A 16,715-nucleotide genomic window follows, 5' to 3' on the forward strand; every position below is an offset into this window, starting at 1 on the left:
AAATGTCTTAATAGGGCGTTAGGTCAACACAAGTAGCAGGAACAGCTTCAATGTTATTTTATTTAACCTTTATTTAACTAGGTAAGTCAGTTAAGAACAAATTCTTATTTACAATGACGGCCTACACCGGCCAAACCCGGACGATGCTGGGCTAATTGTGCACTGCCCTATGGGACACCCAATCACGGCCGGTTGTGATACAGCCTGGAATCGAACCAGGGGGTCTGTAGTGACGCCTCAAGCACTGAGATGCAGTGCCTTAGATCGCTGCGCCACTCAGGAGCCCAATGTGCCTTGGCATAGATTCAGCAAGTGTCTGGAACTCTATTGGAGGGATGCAACGCCATTCTTCCATGAGAAATGGTAGTGGAAAACGCTGTTTCAAGTGCCGCTCCAGAATCTCCCATAAGTGTTCAATTGGGTTGAGATCAGAGGGGTATACTACAAAGCAGGATCAATGAGTTAGCCAGCTAACTTTGATAAATAACCAGAAATAACGATAGATTTTCTGGTTCATTAAGATGTGTGTTTTTGGTTGCCCATTTCAAGCTTATCTTTCTAAAAAAATAAAGTTATTTCAGAACATTTAGGGAAGTTAGCTGGCTAACTCCTTGAATCTGTTTTGTAGTATACCCCTCTGCTGACTGACACACACACCCACCCACACACACTAAACCCCCTATGCACCTTTGAGACCCCTCTTCTAGCCATGGTAGCCAAAGTAATGGGCAACTGGGCATGTTTATACAGTGGGGAGAACAAGTATTTGATACACTGCTGATTTTGCAGGTTTTCCTACTTACAAAGCATGTAGAGGTCTGTAATTTTTATCATAGGTACACTTCAACTGTGAGAGACGGAATCTAAAACAAAAATCCAGAAAATCACATTGTATGATTTTTTAGTAATTAATTTGCATAATAAAAATTACAGGCCTCTCTCATCTTTTTAAGTGGGAGAACTTGCACAATTGGTGGCTGACTAAATACTTTTTTCCCCCACTGTACATGACGGGTTGGGATGTTATTTGCTTAATTAACTCAAGAACCACACATGTGTGGAAGCACCTGCTTTCAGGGCTCTAAATTCAAATGTTTTATTGGTAACTTAAAGTTAGGAGCACCACATAAAATTTAGGAGCACCAGAAAATACAATTTTTTTAATTGATTGAGATTGGGCCTATATGGCTGCGTTTTCACAGGCAGCCCAATTCTGACATTTTTTTTTCACTTATTGGTCTTTTGATCAATCACATCAGATCTTTTCACATAATATATTTTTCAGAGCTGATCTGACTGGTGAAAAGACCAATTAGTGAAAAGAATATCAGAATTGGGCTGCCTGTGTAAATGCAGCCTATGAATTCTAGCTACTTTTGAAGCACCTTGTGCCCTAGAAACTAATATGTAACACTGTAAATACATTTGTTTATTATAAAAGCCAAAATGTTGATACGAATACCTGTCATTGAAATTAAAGTAATTTGTGGAATATTAGGTTTCTACATATTGTGTAAAGGCAGCATTTTCCTATTGAGATGCATTACATAGAAAATTGTACACTGTCTCTTTAAAAACGTCAGGTTTGTGATGACATGCAAGAGATCTGTCATTTGTTCATTGCTATGATCATTGATCTCCAGAAGAAGCTACCCCTTTTCCTTTCTTTCTGTTCCCCCAAATGTTTGGATATGCTGGTAACCAGGTTGTTAGCTAGCTAGCCAATGAGGTAACATGACTGAACAAAGTGTAAACAAATGGTTAACAACGTCGACGCGTGAGTAGTTTTAGAATCTAAAATGCGGTCCCGGCGAACCGCTATAGGAAGATAAAAATGTTGCGCCGGTAAAATGGTTCAGATCTTTTGCAAGCCGTTTTCGCTGTAGTAATAGTGCAACCATGATGCTAACGAATCTGCACACGCTTGTTTCTCTAGGGCACTCGGAAACAACGGTACAGCAAAGCCTTGTCATTACAACAATTATTATCTGGGAGATGTTTTTAATAGTCGCACAGTGCTCCCAAAATAAAACTCCTGGTCGCACAGCAAAATATTTCATTGCATATGCGACCAAATTGGTCGCATTTTAGAGCCCTGCCTGCTTTCAATATACTTTATTTCAAGTGTTTCCTTGACTTTGGCAATTACCAGTATGCAAACAAGATCTCGCTCATGTCACTCTGTATCAAATACATCTGAATAGGTATTCTTTAAAAAATACTTTGTCTGCATAGGCAACAGGTCCACCGACAGCGAGGCTCAACAACCCACAGTTCCCAGTGGAAGTCAGTGGATCCCAAGATCCTTTAATTTTATTGCCTTTCTCTAAGCCCCTTCTTCAAGTGCTGCAGTCAGAAAGCCTTGGAGCGCCAGATGAGAGGAGGCCATGTCCATTCCTCACTCCTCTGGGACAAACCAAACCACGCAACAAGTCTTTCACAATACAAAAGGCACGGGCCACAGTGGCCATCCTGTCTGTCTGTAGCCCTGGGAGTGAGACAGCCAGCCCCCTGAGAGAGGCAGTCACCAGCCAGGTAGGTACCCCCAGACTCCCCTCACTCCACGGGGGTGTTGCTGCTGGCCTTGACCCCGGACCCGGCCCGGCTGATCTGCAGCCAGGGCAGCTTGTCACAGTTCTTGAAGAGCTGCTCAATGGCGATATGGCGAACATGCAGTTCTGACGCCAGTGAGTCTTTCTCCTGTAAAGCCACCGTGAGCTCCTCAAACACCTCTGTAGGGGGAGAGGGAACAGAGCAAAGATTAGTACAGCGCAGGGATGTCTCTCTTACGGATGTTACAGTGACCGTATTATCGCCACACTAACGATCACAAGCCATGACCACAGTCAAATTCCACGTGACTGTTTAGTCACGGTAACTAGACTTCTCCAAGCTCTGATGCTGCTGATGGTCATTTGTAGCCTACCAAACTTAGCCTACCAAACTTGCTAACTGCCTGGTACTCAGCACTCTATTGTCCCTCTAATCACTCTAACATCAATGCAAATGTTATCGGAAATCAAATCAAACATTTCATGAGAGCCCATGGGCTTACGTTGTGCAACATTTCTATAGGCTATGCAATTGCGTGAGAAAACAGAGTTTTGATGGGCTCTATTAAAAGGAGGAGGATCCCATCAGCTTTCTATAGGCTAGGCCTATTATATTTATTTCCCAACTTTCCTAATATTAAGCACATTGCTTCGCTTTACATCAAAAGTATAGCCTACCTGGCAGGCATGAAAATTAACCACGGGAAAAGTGTCCTCCATTCACTAAATAGCCTTGGTTTCTAAAATGACTGCCTCGCCTGGTTCACCAACTACTTCTCAGATAGAGTTCAATGTGTCAAATCAGAGGGCCTGTTGTCTGGACCTATGGCAGTCTCTATGGGGGTACCACAGGGTTCAATTCTTGGGCCGACTCTTTTCTCCGTGTATATCAATGATGTCGCTCTTGCTGCTGGTGACTCTCAGATCCACATCTACGCAGACGACACCATTTTGTATACATCTGGCCCTTCATTGGACACTGTGTTAACAAACCTCCAAACGAGCTTCAATGCCATACAACACTCCTTCAGTAGCCTCCAACTGCTCTTAAACACTAGTAAAACTAAATGCATGCTCTTCAATCGAACGCTGCTGGCTCCCGCCCACCCGACTAGAATCACTACTCTCGACGGGTCTGACCTAGAGTATGTGGACAACTACAAATACCTAGGTGTCTGGTTAGACTGTAAACTCTCCTTCCAGAATCACATTAAGCATCTCCAATCCAAAGTTAATCTAGAATCGGTTTCCTATTTCGCAACAAAGCCTCCTTCACTCATGCTGCCAAACATGCCCTCGTAAAACTGACTATCCTACCGATCCTTGACTTCGGCGATGTCATTTACAAAATAGCCTCCAACACTCTACTCAGCAAATTGGATGTAGTCTATCACAGTGCCATCCGTTTTGTCACCAAAGCCCCATATACTACCCACCACTGTGACCTGTACGCTCTTGTTGGCTGGTCCTCATTACATATTCGTCGCCAAACCCACTGGCTCCAGGCCATCTATAAATCACTGCTAGGCAAATCCCGCCTTATCTTAGCTCATTGGTCACCATAGCAACACCCATCCGTAGTATGCGCTCCAGCAGGTATATCTCACTGGTCATCCCCAAAGCCAACACCTCCTTTGGCCGCCATTCCTTCCAGTTCTCTGCTGCCAATGACTGGAACGAATTGCAAAAATCTCTGAAGCTGTAGACTCTCATCTCCCTCACTAACTTTAAGCATCAGTTATCAGAGCACCTTACCGATCACTGCACCTGTACACAGCCCATCTGAAATTAGCCCACCCAACTACCTCATCCCCATATTGTTATTTATTTTGCTAATTTGCACCCCAGTATCTCTATTTGCACATCATCTCTTGCACATCTATCATTCCAGTGTTAATACTAATTGTAATTATTTTGCACTATGGCCTATTTATTGCCTTACCTCCATAACTTGCTACATTTGCACACACTGTATATACACTGCTCAAAAAAATTAAGGGAACACTTAAACAACACAATGTAACTCCAAGTCAATCACACTTCTGTGAAATCAAACTGTCCACTTAGGAAGCAACACTGATTGACAATACATTTCACATGCTGTTGTGCAAATGGAATAGACAACAGGTGGAAATTATAGGCAATTAGCAAGACACCCCCAATAAAGGACTGGTTTTGCAGGTGGTGACCACAGACCACTTCTCAGTTCCTATGCTTCCTGACTGATGTTTTGGTCACTTTTGAATGCTGGCGGTGCTTTCACTCTAGTGGTAGCATGAGACGGAGTCTACAACCCACACAAGTGGCTCAGGTAGTGCAGCTCATCCAGGATGGCACATCAATGCGAGCTGTGGTTAGGTTTGCTGTGTCTGTCAGCGTAGTGTCCAGAGCATGGAGGCGCTACCAGGAGACAGGCCAGTACATCAGGAGACGTGGAGGAGGCCGTAGGAGGGCAACAACCCAGCAGCAGGACTGCTACCTCCGCCTTTGTGCAAGGAGGAGCAGGAGGAGCACTGCCAGAGCCCTGCAAAATGACCTCCAGCAGGCCACAAATGTGCATGTGTCAGCTCAAACGGTCAGAAACAGACTCCATGAGGGTGGTATGAGGGCCCGACGTCCACAGGTGGGGGTTGTGCTTACAGCGCAACACCGTGCAGGACGTTTGGCATTTGCCAGAGAACACCAAGATTGGCAAATTCGCCACTGGCGCCCTGTGCTCTTCACAGATGAAAGCAGGTTCACACTGAGCACATGTGACAGACGTGACAGAGTCTGGAGACGCCGTGGAGAACGTTCTGCTGCCTGCAACATCCTCCAGCATGACCGGTTTGGCGGTGGGTTAGTCACGGTGTGGGGTGGCATTTCTTTGGGGGGCCGCACAGCCCTCCATGTGCTCGCCAGAGGTAGCCTGACTGCCATTAGGTACCGAGATGAGATCCTCAGACCCCTTGTGAGACCATATGCTGGTGCGGTTGGCCCTGGGTTCCTCCTAATGCAAGACAATGCTAGACCTCATGTGGCTGGAGTGTGTCAGCAGTTCCTGCAAGAGGAAGGCATTGATGCTATGGACTGGCCCGCCCGTTCCCCAGACCTGAATCCAATTGAGCACATCTGGGACATCATGTCTCGCTCCATCCACCAACGCCACGTTGCACCACAGACTGTCCAGGAGTTGGCGGATGCTTTAGTCCAGGTCTGGGAGGAGATCCCTCAGGAGACCATCCGCCACCTCATCAGGAGCATGCCCAGGCGTTGTAGGGAGGTCATACAGGCACGTGGAGGCCACACACACTACTGAGCCTCATTTTGACTTGTTTTAAGGACATTACATCAAAGTTGGATCAGCCTGTAGTGTGGTTTTCCACTTTAATTTTGAGGGTGACTCCAAATCCAGACCTCCATGGGTTGATACATTTGATTTCCATTGATAATTTTTGTGTGATTTTGTTGTCAGCACATTCAACTATGTAAAGAAAAAAGTAGTTAATAAGATTATTTCATTCATTCAGATCTAGGATGTGTTATTTTAGTGTTCCCTTTATTTTTTTGAGCAGTGTATATTTTCTGTTGTATTTTTGACTTTATGTTTTGTTTTACCCCATATGTAACTCTGTGTTGTTGTTTTTATTGCACTGCTTTGCTTTATCTTGGCCAGGTCGCAGTTGTAAATGAGAACTTGTTCTCAACTGACTTACCTGGTTAAATAAAGGTAAAAAAAAATACAAATAATAAGTGCATAGATTTACATTTTAGTCATTTAGCAGACGCTCTTATCCAGAGCGACTTACAGTTAGTGAGTGCATACATTATTATTATTATTTTTATTAATTTTTTATTTTTCATACTGGCCCCCCGTGGTTTTTTCCGCAGCCCCTGTTTCGAGACAGGTTCATGATAATTGTCCATTTTAAATCAAAGCTAATTTCACAGAAATATTATTTAGTATTTGTAAAGACAAGATTAAATTAAGAATAGTCTGATGGGTGACAATATTAGCCTATCACTTGTGAATGATGCCCAGCGTGTGCAGTAAGGCAAGAAACAGCGCATGCCTTTTTTTTTCTTCAAATCAGTCGCACACCTCATGTAGCCTAGTCCATAGGCCTATATGTTTTGACAAGGTTTGTATCACAACTAAAGTGGTCAAATAACTTCTTAAAATTAAGCACATTAATCCGTTTTACAACAGGTGGGTGTAGAGTCTTACCGGCATACATAGACGGCGCGTGAGTTTCAAGTTTGTGGAAGATAACCATAAAAATGCACCTTTCTAATAAAGCATTACATGCATAATCGCATTTGTGGTCACTTTTGTGGTGTTTTCCCGCCGTGTGCGCATTGCTGTGCTTATGTGAAGAAAAAGTCTAACAGTTTATCAACATTTTAAGCTAAACGTTCTGATCGGTTGCATCAGCCTCATTGCTTTTAAAACATTTTTTTGATGCGAGTGGTTGTATTAATTTGGGATCTATCGCATCCCACAACTGTCCCAGACTATGTTTGGAATAATTATTTCTCGCACAGAAAGACAAGTTGACCAATAGAATAGGTCAACTTTTGTACTATGGGGGATAGTAGATTGACATAGGCTAGAGCTTTTGCTGTTCATTAGGCCTACTCATCTTGTTGGCTGACAAAAAGTAAATGTGGACTGTTCTTCTAACGTCTTCAATATGCGCCTCGGAATTCGATAAGAAGTGCGCAGTTGCGTCCCCGATGTGTCTTTCTTCACTTGTAGCCTACTTCGGAGCTGAGATGCCTGTGAGAAGGACCTGATCACGTGACGGGCATTGACTAATAAGAATTTAGATATCTGAGAGAGCCATGTGAGTGACAGGTACTTCGGAGCGCCGCGATTAGCAGCCGGGAGAAGGGAATTATAATTAATATATTCAGCCCAGGGGCACAACGGCTGCAAAAGGCATGGAGGATGCCGCCGGGAAATTCGAGGCATTATCAAGTGCTTGTCAAATTGTGAATGAGAGACTGATGAAGTGTGTGCAGCCTGCGCAAGAAACAAAGCAGAGCTTATGCCTTTCATTAAACTTTTTTCAAATAATCTTTAGTGTCGCATCATGCAGCCTTAGAATGTTTTAATAATCCAAAACATCTCCCGAGTGGTGCTTGAGGAGTCACTACAGCCCTGGGTTCAATCCCAGGCTGTCACACAGCCAGCCGTGACCGGGAGACCCATGAGGTGGCGCACAATTGGCCCAGCGTTGTCCGGGTTAGGGAAGGGTTTGGCTGGCCGGGATTTCCTTGTCCCATCGCGCTCTAGCGACTCCTTGTGGCGGGCCGGGCGCCTGCAAGCTGACCTCGGTCGCCAGTTGTACTGTGTTTCCTCCAGACACATGCGGCTGGCTTCCGGGTTAAGCGAGCAGTGTGTCAAGAAGCAGTGCGGCTTGGAAGGGTCGTGTTTCGGAGGATGCATGGCTCTCGACCTTCGCCTCTCCCGAGTCCGTACGGGAGTTGCAGCGATGGGACAAGACTTTAACTACTAATTGGATATCACGAAATTGGGGAGAAAAAGGGGTAACATTTTTTATAATAATAATCAAAACATATAGCCCAACGTTTGTATCACAACTAAAGTTGCATAAATAACTCAAAATTAAGCATATAGGAGGACGTGTTTCTTTGTTAACAGCTCAACACAGAGTAGCCGCATGTGCGCACTCCCTCAAATCGTTTGGAGAAAATATTATTTATATTTTATTCAGCTATGTTCAATTGTATTCTTCATACTATAAAATAATGCCACGGAATTCTAAGCACATCTTGTCTGCTAAATGAACTAGTGTAGCCCACAGCCATTTGGCATAGCCAGATCTGGGCCTAACATAAGAACAACTCAGAGGATGCTATTCTGTTCTTCTGAAATAGACTACATTTTCTTCATATCATGTTTCTTTAGACCGGTCTAAAATAAATCATAGATTTATTGTGATGGTGTAGGCTATACCAAATTGATTTATTTTACTTTTTAAAATGTAAATATTCCAAAGGTCTGCATCAGTGGAAGCCAGGAGATGCTAAACATGTTTATGTTAATTAACGGTCAATTGCCGTGAGACCGGCAGTTATTTGCTTGACAATCACCAGCCACAGCCCTACTCTCTCTCACAAAAACACACAGAGCAAAAGAGTAGAGAGATCAGTGCAGGCCAGGGACCACATACACGGAAATCAAATCAAACGGATTAAGCAGAGGGGGCAGACAGCAATGACAACGCTGTACCACCAAGACATAACACCACCACCTCACAATCACAAAGACACACCGTCACATCAAAGACACACAAGCATAGAAGAGACGCAAGAAAACACTACTGTGGCACATTCAGTTCCATCCATTTATGGACATTTACAAGCATTTAAAACAAGACTTAAAACCCATGCATGTTCTAAAGCACTCCTCTATAGACGATTAATGCAAAGGAATAATTTAGACATTGGTTCACAGTTAACTTCAATAGATGGCTATGAAAGTGTCTCTTACTTTGAATCTGTAGCAGCAGCTGCCCGTTCAGCTGGTGGAGCTCGTCAACACTCATTTTAATCACTGGAAGATAAAACACACAGATTGGGTCTCAAAACAAGAGCAACACAGCACAGCATGTTTGATAAAATAAATGAACCAACTAAAGCAACTTCAGGCACTGGGGGGGGATTCCGACCCGAGTTAAGAGCACATAAATGGAACGTAAATACGTGTATTCTGAACTATTAGTTTGGGGTGGATATCAAAGAAATGAAGGCGTGGCGGAGGTGTGGTTACAGATGCACTGTATTCTGACCTTGACTTAATTCCCTCATAATTCCAGCACCTTTACGTGCGATAAAATTATGACTAAGGTAGGGCAACCTGTCGGTTCCAAGTGGAACAACATCTACTATTTTTTCTGATAGAAATAACACCATTCTCCAAGCACTGCGCTATTGATAAGAGCTAGGTGAATCTGTAAGCCGTTTGGATAAGCAGATTGTAAATATAAATGACAATTGTTGATCTATTTTACCTTATGATTGCTAGAGACACATTTTAAACCAATAATATGGCAGAAAACTGAAGCATATCAACACATCACCTTTTCAACAGTGAAGTTTATGAAATGCTGGTATTATAACCTAAAGGGAAGGAATTTGGAGACCCAAGCTATAGAGCCCCACAGGAAAATGGTTCTAATTGTTTTTCTACCATACATTTTTCCCATAAGGGATTTTAGAAACACTTCAAATAAGGGCTGTGTTTCGTGTAGGCTTACCCTGGCGTCACGTTTTGATAACCATGTAAATCTCTCTCGGACAAGGTGACTATCAATATAAATAATTTACAAAGGAATAGAATTCTATGAACGGCCTGAAAGCGCCAGTGTCCTTGAGAGATATTCATCCTCTCTCCAAGAGGGCGTGCAGCAGACACAAACAAACTTGGTGCTGTGACAGGGTATGGAGAACCCAAGGACACTTAATGAGGTAGGACTAAGAAAACTTCTCTGGACAAAGAGTGTGGTGGTGTGTGGAAAGGAGGGAGAGTGGTGGTTGAGGAGGAATGTGTGAGGATGCTCTAAAATCTGGGCCTTCGCCTGCGTCTTTACATTGTCTTGTGCACCATTCATGAGTAGGGGAGATGGAAGAGATAGCAGACTCCATATAACAGAGATCACAGAGAACAGATAAGAGAGAATGATTGGATGTTATATTTCAAGAACCCTCCCCCACATGACTGTAGAAGGGGTGCTGTGTGTTATGTGAGTCACTGTTTTCCACCTGGGTAGTTGTTGTCTATTCTAGTTTCAAGTTATTAAGTGTGGCCGACAGTCTGCGATTTAGATTTATTGAAATTGGATTACACTGGTAAAGTCAAACGTCACAACACCTTCTAAACCCCTCTGGTGACAAACACTTTTTTCCTCCATTTATCTCAATTTGTTCTGTCCACATGGCTGCGCTTTGCTGACACTGAAAATATCTTGAAGATTGCCCATTCTTTTGTTTTTGTAAGGACCCAAAAAACGGAGGCAGTGGGAGAACCTATTCAAGTAAGTAAATAAGTTTTGAAAATGTTATACTATGCATTATTAGCTAGCAGGGCAGGCTGGCTACAATAGGCCACTTTGTAGGCTAACGCAACTGAACTGCTAGCTAACTTTACACTGTTTAGCTAAGTGAAAGAAATGTCATCAGCTAGCTAGCTTCATATTAGCTAGCTGTCTTGATGTAATCATTGTACATTAAAAACACAGTCTCCAAATGCATTTGTAGATAACAGCTATAGAAGTAGTGTTGTCACGACACCAGAATTTTGACTTCGATACCGATACCAGGTTTAGTATCACAATACTCAATACCGTCACGATACTCCATACCAAAACGATACCACGGCAAAAAAAGAAGGCACAGAATGGCAATTGATCCAGACAGATAAACTCAGCTACTGCTCTGTTAAATTGTTTGGAATCTTTTGAGTTCAATATCATTACATTAAAACATTTACATTAATATTTTTCAGAAACAGTCATGCATGCATCAATGAATCAATTAGACAAATATACAATCAATTTCACTTTGTTTTTACCAAATGTAACTACATAATGGTAATCATTTATTTGAATGGTAAATCTCTATTGATAAACTGGGTAAATCAAGATGTAGCCTAGGCCTATCCACAATACAGGGGAATGCATATTCAATAGGCGTGTGCATATATTGAGTTATTGAGCTTGTTTTGGCTGATTTCATGGGGCTACAGATGACAAACAATCTTTGCCCCTTCCATTTGGGACTTCATTTTATTGTACTGACCTACAAAAGCTGGAAGCTACCGGTCTCTTCTTCCATTGTAAAGTCTTCTAGCCAATATAGACATTGTTTTGCGAACAGTAATTAACAGTTCCAACATTTCTACATGCCGTGTCGCATTATTAAAGATGTGTTAACTTCTGTGCAGCATGAGGGGAGCTAACATGATGCAGCCCATATTCCCAGTGCAGGCTAGCAATGAGTAAGTGGAGCAGGCACAGTGTGCGCTATAATAAAGGGGTTGGCTGCTCTGATAGACAGGCTTGATCTGTGAGGCACATTTGACAGAAGGACCTGAAGTAACAAAAAATATTTTGGTATACCGTGCAACACTACATGGAAGTGGGTGAAATTGCAGCTCCAGCTGTCATCAGCTGTCAGTAAAGGGAGAGTGTAGGCTACTGGATAGGGCAGGTCATTTTGTGGGAGGACATTATGAAAATATTCTCCAGTTCCAGTCCCTATAGCGGAAAACTGAGGACAGAGAGATAATAGCAACATCATATTCAGTGCTGTCTAATTGAAATATAATGAAGCCTATTTCTTTGTGATGTTTTCTGTCCTCAGATATGGAAAGCTGTAAAAGCCTGTTTGCAGATGAAGAGAGAGGTCCCAATGAATGTCCCAAGAGACTAAGGGTATATCCTATATACCATGGGTTTTATGTGTAGGCGTACCTATGTTAGCAAATGTTGTATACAAAAATATAGTTAAACATCACACACAATGTATAAACCTATTGCAATTGGAGCAGGACAACCCTGCTGGAGGTCTGCTGGGTGTGGTAGGGTTCTGTTTCAGCCCAGCAATAACACACCGGATTCAATTTATCAAATCTAATGAGTTCATAATCAAGTGTGCTATTGCTGGGCTGGAATTGAAGTCTGCTCACCCAGTAGATCAGGGATCAGTGGAGAAAGGTTGGCCATCGTTGGTATGGAGTTTTTTTGGTTCACCTAAAATTATGCTTTAGTAATAATAGCTTACATGTTACTACTCAATTATCTATTGTTGTTTAGACAAAGATGTCTAATCTTTACATACAAGTTCGCTTATTTGTACATTTTGAAGTGATGAAGTGTTGATTCTTTGAAGTGAAGTGTTTAAACTTGTTTTAATTGTTAAACTATTATTCAAAATGAACTAGTGTCAATGTTCATTAATCCCATATCACAATCCTGCAATAAAGAGGGGAAGGGTTCTGTCTCTAATGTGTCTGTGTTTCTGTGTTGTCTTCTCAAATAAACATTTCCTTTTTGTCTAGTTGTAAAATCTCCAAACTGTTTTATCTGATTGTCACTCTCTCTCAGTATATCAGCTCTGTGAATCCATTCTGCAGCTTATCATATGGCATGCATCGCCAAGCAGCCATAAGCCTACAGTATGATAACATTACTGGCATCTGTCATCTGAAGCAGAGAATAGCTAAACTCACACGTTGTTTACAGGTTAAACTATATGTTCTCAATTTAAAATAATACCGTACCAATAGACAATGTATAGGAGGCCAACCATATACCAGATTCTGTACATGCCTTTTAAGTGCTGACATTTAACATTTAGTGCAAATACAACCCTTGTAATTTAGGTACAGTATGAAAATAAGGAGATGACAATTAGGCTACAGGAGATGAGCATTACAGGTAACATTTTATGAGGTTCATTTAATTTAATTCATTTGAGCAATGTTGCTAGAAAAATGATTGCAGTTCCCATAGAGAGACAGGTTGCTCCACGTATCACTGACCCTGGATAAGCTAGCAACTGGGCTAACACAGCTAACCTTTTAGGTCAATAATATGCTGTTTCTATTAAAATGTTCTTGGCTATATAGTAAGCTAGCTAGTTAGATATACCTAGGTAGCTTACAAGTTTAGCTGACTTTTCTCAAAACGAACCTCATTGTGGCTAGCTACTTGTCCCTCATGCTAGCCTTTACAACCAAATATCACTTCAGAAATGTCAAAATTAAAAAGATTGATATGGCCAGCATTGTAGACCATTTCTCCCCTCTTGCTGCAGCTTTAGCTAATCTCGAAATAACAGTGAAATGCTGTGAAAACCAGCGTGCTGCAAAAAAATGTTTTGTCACCGGTGCTTCTTTTGTTAAAACATTTTTGTCCTCACGCACTGTTGCTCCTACGGCACTAATCTGGTGAGCACCTTTGGAGCACCGCCTAAACAAGACATTTGATTGGTTTGACGTGTTGCGAGGCGTCACCCCTCTTTAGCGGATTTCTTCCATGGAACTTCCCCTGCCTTCCCATTTTAGGGAAGCCTAGTTCCCGAGGAGCCTATAGAGGCTCAGAAACCTTCTAAATAACACTCTGGCTATAGTCTGACTTCTCTGCCCTTCTCCTAAAATGGTGCACTCTTTCCCCGAGGCTCCATCTAGCCCATGCTTATGCTACACCAATACAATGCTTTTAATCCATGGGGGGGGTGGAGTGAACGAGAGCACACTTCTGGAGAAGAGAGAGGTAGACAGAATCTGACCACAGCCAGTGTGGTGTGTTAGGAATGGAGGTAGGCTAGTTACTGTTTGTGGTGTAAAGTAAGTGAGGCTGACTGAGAACTCACACTCGTCTCTGCTGTGACCATTGTTTGAGTGCAGTGTCTGGTGGTCTCCTCCAGAAGACTGGCTGTGGCTGCGGTGATGAAGGCCCCTCCTCACCGTGGCCCCCCACAGGGCCCCGAGGCCATGCTCGTCCTCCAGTAGCCCCAGCTCCTCGGCCGAGTGGCACTCCAGCATGCCCATGGCGTAGTCCGGCAGCCCTCCTGCCCCCGTCTCCTGGTTCCAGCGTGGGGTGTAGCGAGGCACCTGGGCGTCCGACTGGGGTAGTAGTTTACGGTCTCCATTCTGGCTGTAGCAAAGGAGCTGGTGCTTGCCACCCCGGCGGCCAGGACCTCCCTCTGAGCTGACAGAGTCTTTGTTCTGGGTGTACTGCACGATGCGGCTGATCTTCTGGGTCAGGGCCAGCTTCATGCCCTCGTAGGCACTGCGGGAGACCTTGGAGCGGGACAGCTTCTGGTTGGCGATGAGGTGGTACTTCTCAAAACACTCCCGGTGGCCCCGTAGGGATTTGGTGTGCAGGAGGGTGGCATGAGACACACCTGGAGGGAGGGAGAGAGAGCAATCAGTTGAGAAGACAATTAGTTACATGTTCTGTTTAGTAATTTCAAAGCATTGCTAGGGAACAGAGGACTAAGAACTGAAATGATAAGATTTCCTGCTCTAGATGCTTTTCTCAAAGGACATATAACTATAACGGTATTATAATTTTTTATTTAACCTTTATTTAACCAGGTAAGCCAGTTGAGAACAAGTTCTCATTTACAACTGCGACCTGGCCAAGATAAAGCAAAGCAGTGCGATAAAAACAACAACACAGAGTTACATATGGGGTAAACAAAACATAAAGTCAAAAATACAACAGAAAATATATATACAGTGTGTGCGAATGTAGTAAGTATTACAGTACTGACCTATTGCACTTTACATAAACAAATAATTTTTAGAATGAACCTATTGAAAGCAGCCTAAAAGGCAGATTGAAGTATTTTAATGTCCAGGGGAAAGCTGCTTATAGTGGGCTAAGCTTCTGAACCAGGGAGAGATTTACCCATCTTAAATGGACAGATACCTGCTAGGCTGAATATAGTCTCACCTCAATCTTCTCAGTATCTAAAATGGCTTTTCAATGAAGCTAGGCCAACACCGCATTTTAGGTTCACAGAATTTGTAAAAGAAGAACACAGAGTATCAAGTAGGCTACCATCTTTGCAAAGATAAAAGCTTTGACCTTCCTTTTTAAGGACATTACTTAAATCCTTCTGAAGAATCTCATTGAGTAACTATTTAAGAGAAGTTGCTCTGCTGTGGTGTGTGCGCTCCAGAGAGTGAGGGTAGTTGAGTCATAATAACAGAGCCCGCAGCTTCCTCATCAGAGGGAGGGGATCACCTGGGATTACCACAAAACTTCCTCAACTCAGACTGCAAGAGGCCATTCACGCTCTAACCCATTTAACACACAGACGAAATGCAGGGGAATTTACCACAGATACCACACCCAAAGTCAAAATAACCTTAAAGTAAACTGGGGGCACTGGTGGGACTGGCAATCGTGTTAACACTGAATGGAGTGTGATGGAGTGTGTGAGAGTGACCGAGAACAAGCTAGTGGGTGTGTTTGTACAGGCTTTGTCTTCAGTCTTTTTCCTCCTGGCCTACATTTCAATCACGCAGACAGACATGCTGGAACATGAAACTAGGGGATTAGTCAACGTCAAGACCCAGTGAGAGGCAGTAAAACGGATGCTCGTTAGGTAGGTTCACCGCAAACACTCCTCTAGGAAAGAGAGGAGGTAAGAATGCATACGGCCACCAAATGACTAGCCTATTGTACTAGGCCTATAAACTAACTCTAAATATGAAAAGTGAAAAGTGAGAATTCAGTCCATATCAGTCATCAGAAAGCCTCAGCTTTAAGATAAAGGATTTTTTAAAAGTGAGAGCTCAAACTAATCATGATCAGGCCATTTCCTTCTGTTTTACGTTCATGTCAGGGCCAACAACAGGAAGACACACTAAACTGAAGCCATGTCACAGACAAAGAAGTGAAGGCCAAGACCTTCAGCCAGCCCAGCTCGCACGCACGCACACACGCACAGAAAAGGATCAAGTTGTTCAACGCTGTAGGCTTTAAGACACGATAGCTGACTTGCTTGTGTTAACCAACCCCTGTCACACAAGCACACTGTGTTTATACTAAGAACAATTTGGCCTATACAATCATTATGTGTGTGGCTGTGTGTAAGAGAGAGTGTGTGTGTGTGTGTGTACCCTGGGCACTGAGAGATAGCTCTGTGGTGGATTAGTCTTATAATGAGGAAGCCGTGAGGCTAGAAAATACTTGAGGCTTGGAAAGCTGGCCTGGGACAGTGTTTGTGTCTGTGTCTCTGGCTACTGAACATTCCCTAAAAACCCAACCTGCTCAGCAGTTAGGGTTAGGGTTAGTGGCTCCATAAGCCGCCCAGCCAACAGCAATGCCTTAAGCCCGATCAGATAATCAGGCTTCGACTACAGACGGGTCTGTCCCATCACAAAAAGAAACCCAGGCCCAACGGTCAAATCACAGGCCCACAACCAGAGCAGTGTACCAGCCCAGAGCTAAGCAGCTATGGATATTGGCTAGCAATACTCTTTCTGTCACACAAACACCATTCAAAGGTGAGTAAACGTCTCAGGCAGTGGCAGTCAACTCTTCAAAGACATAAGCAGCAGCATAACACTGGAGCTGATGAGCAACAGGCTTGTGTGAACACAGAACACTGGCCTGTGAATCATCTTTTTGTTAGCTT

At 43.2% G+C, this 16,715-nt stretch overlaps 1 protein-coding gene across 1 annotated transcript in view; it reads right to left on the bottom strand.

The window, feature by feature from the left end:
- Positions 1–1,687: 1,687 nt before the first annotated feature.
- LOC311142200 (protein EURL homolog) overlaps positions 1,688–16,715 on the bottom strand; it is a 56,329-nt gene continuing 41,301 nt past the window's right edge. The window contains exons 3-5 of the mRNA XM_084177794.1: positions 13,935–14,468; positions 9,052–9,114; positions 1,688–2,732 (exon numbers count right to left, since the gene is read on the bottom strand). Coding sequence (XP_084033920.1) covers positions 2,557–2,732; positions 9,052–9,114; positions 13,935–14,468 — 773 coding nt within the window. The 3' untranslated portion in view covers positions 1,688–2,556. The remainder of the gene's footprint in view (positions 2,733–9,051; positions 9,115–13,934; positions 14,469–16,715) is intronic.

The sequence above is a fragment of the Coregonus lavaretus genome (assembly GCF_964263955.1).
Source record: "Coregonus lavaretus genome assembly, chromosome: 15".
NCBI classification, from domain to species: domain Eukaryota; kingdom Metazoa; phylum Chordata; class Actinopteri; order Salmoniformes; family Salmonidae; genus Coregonus; species Coregonus lavaretus.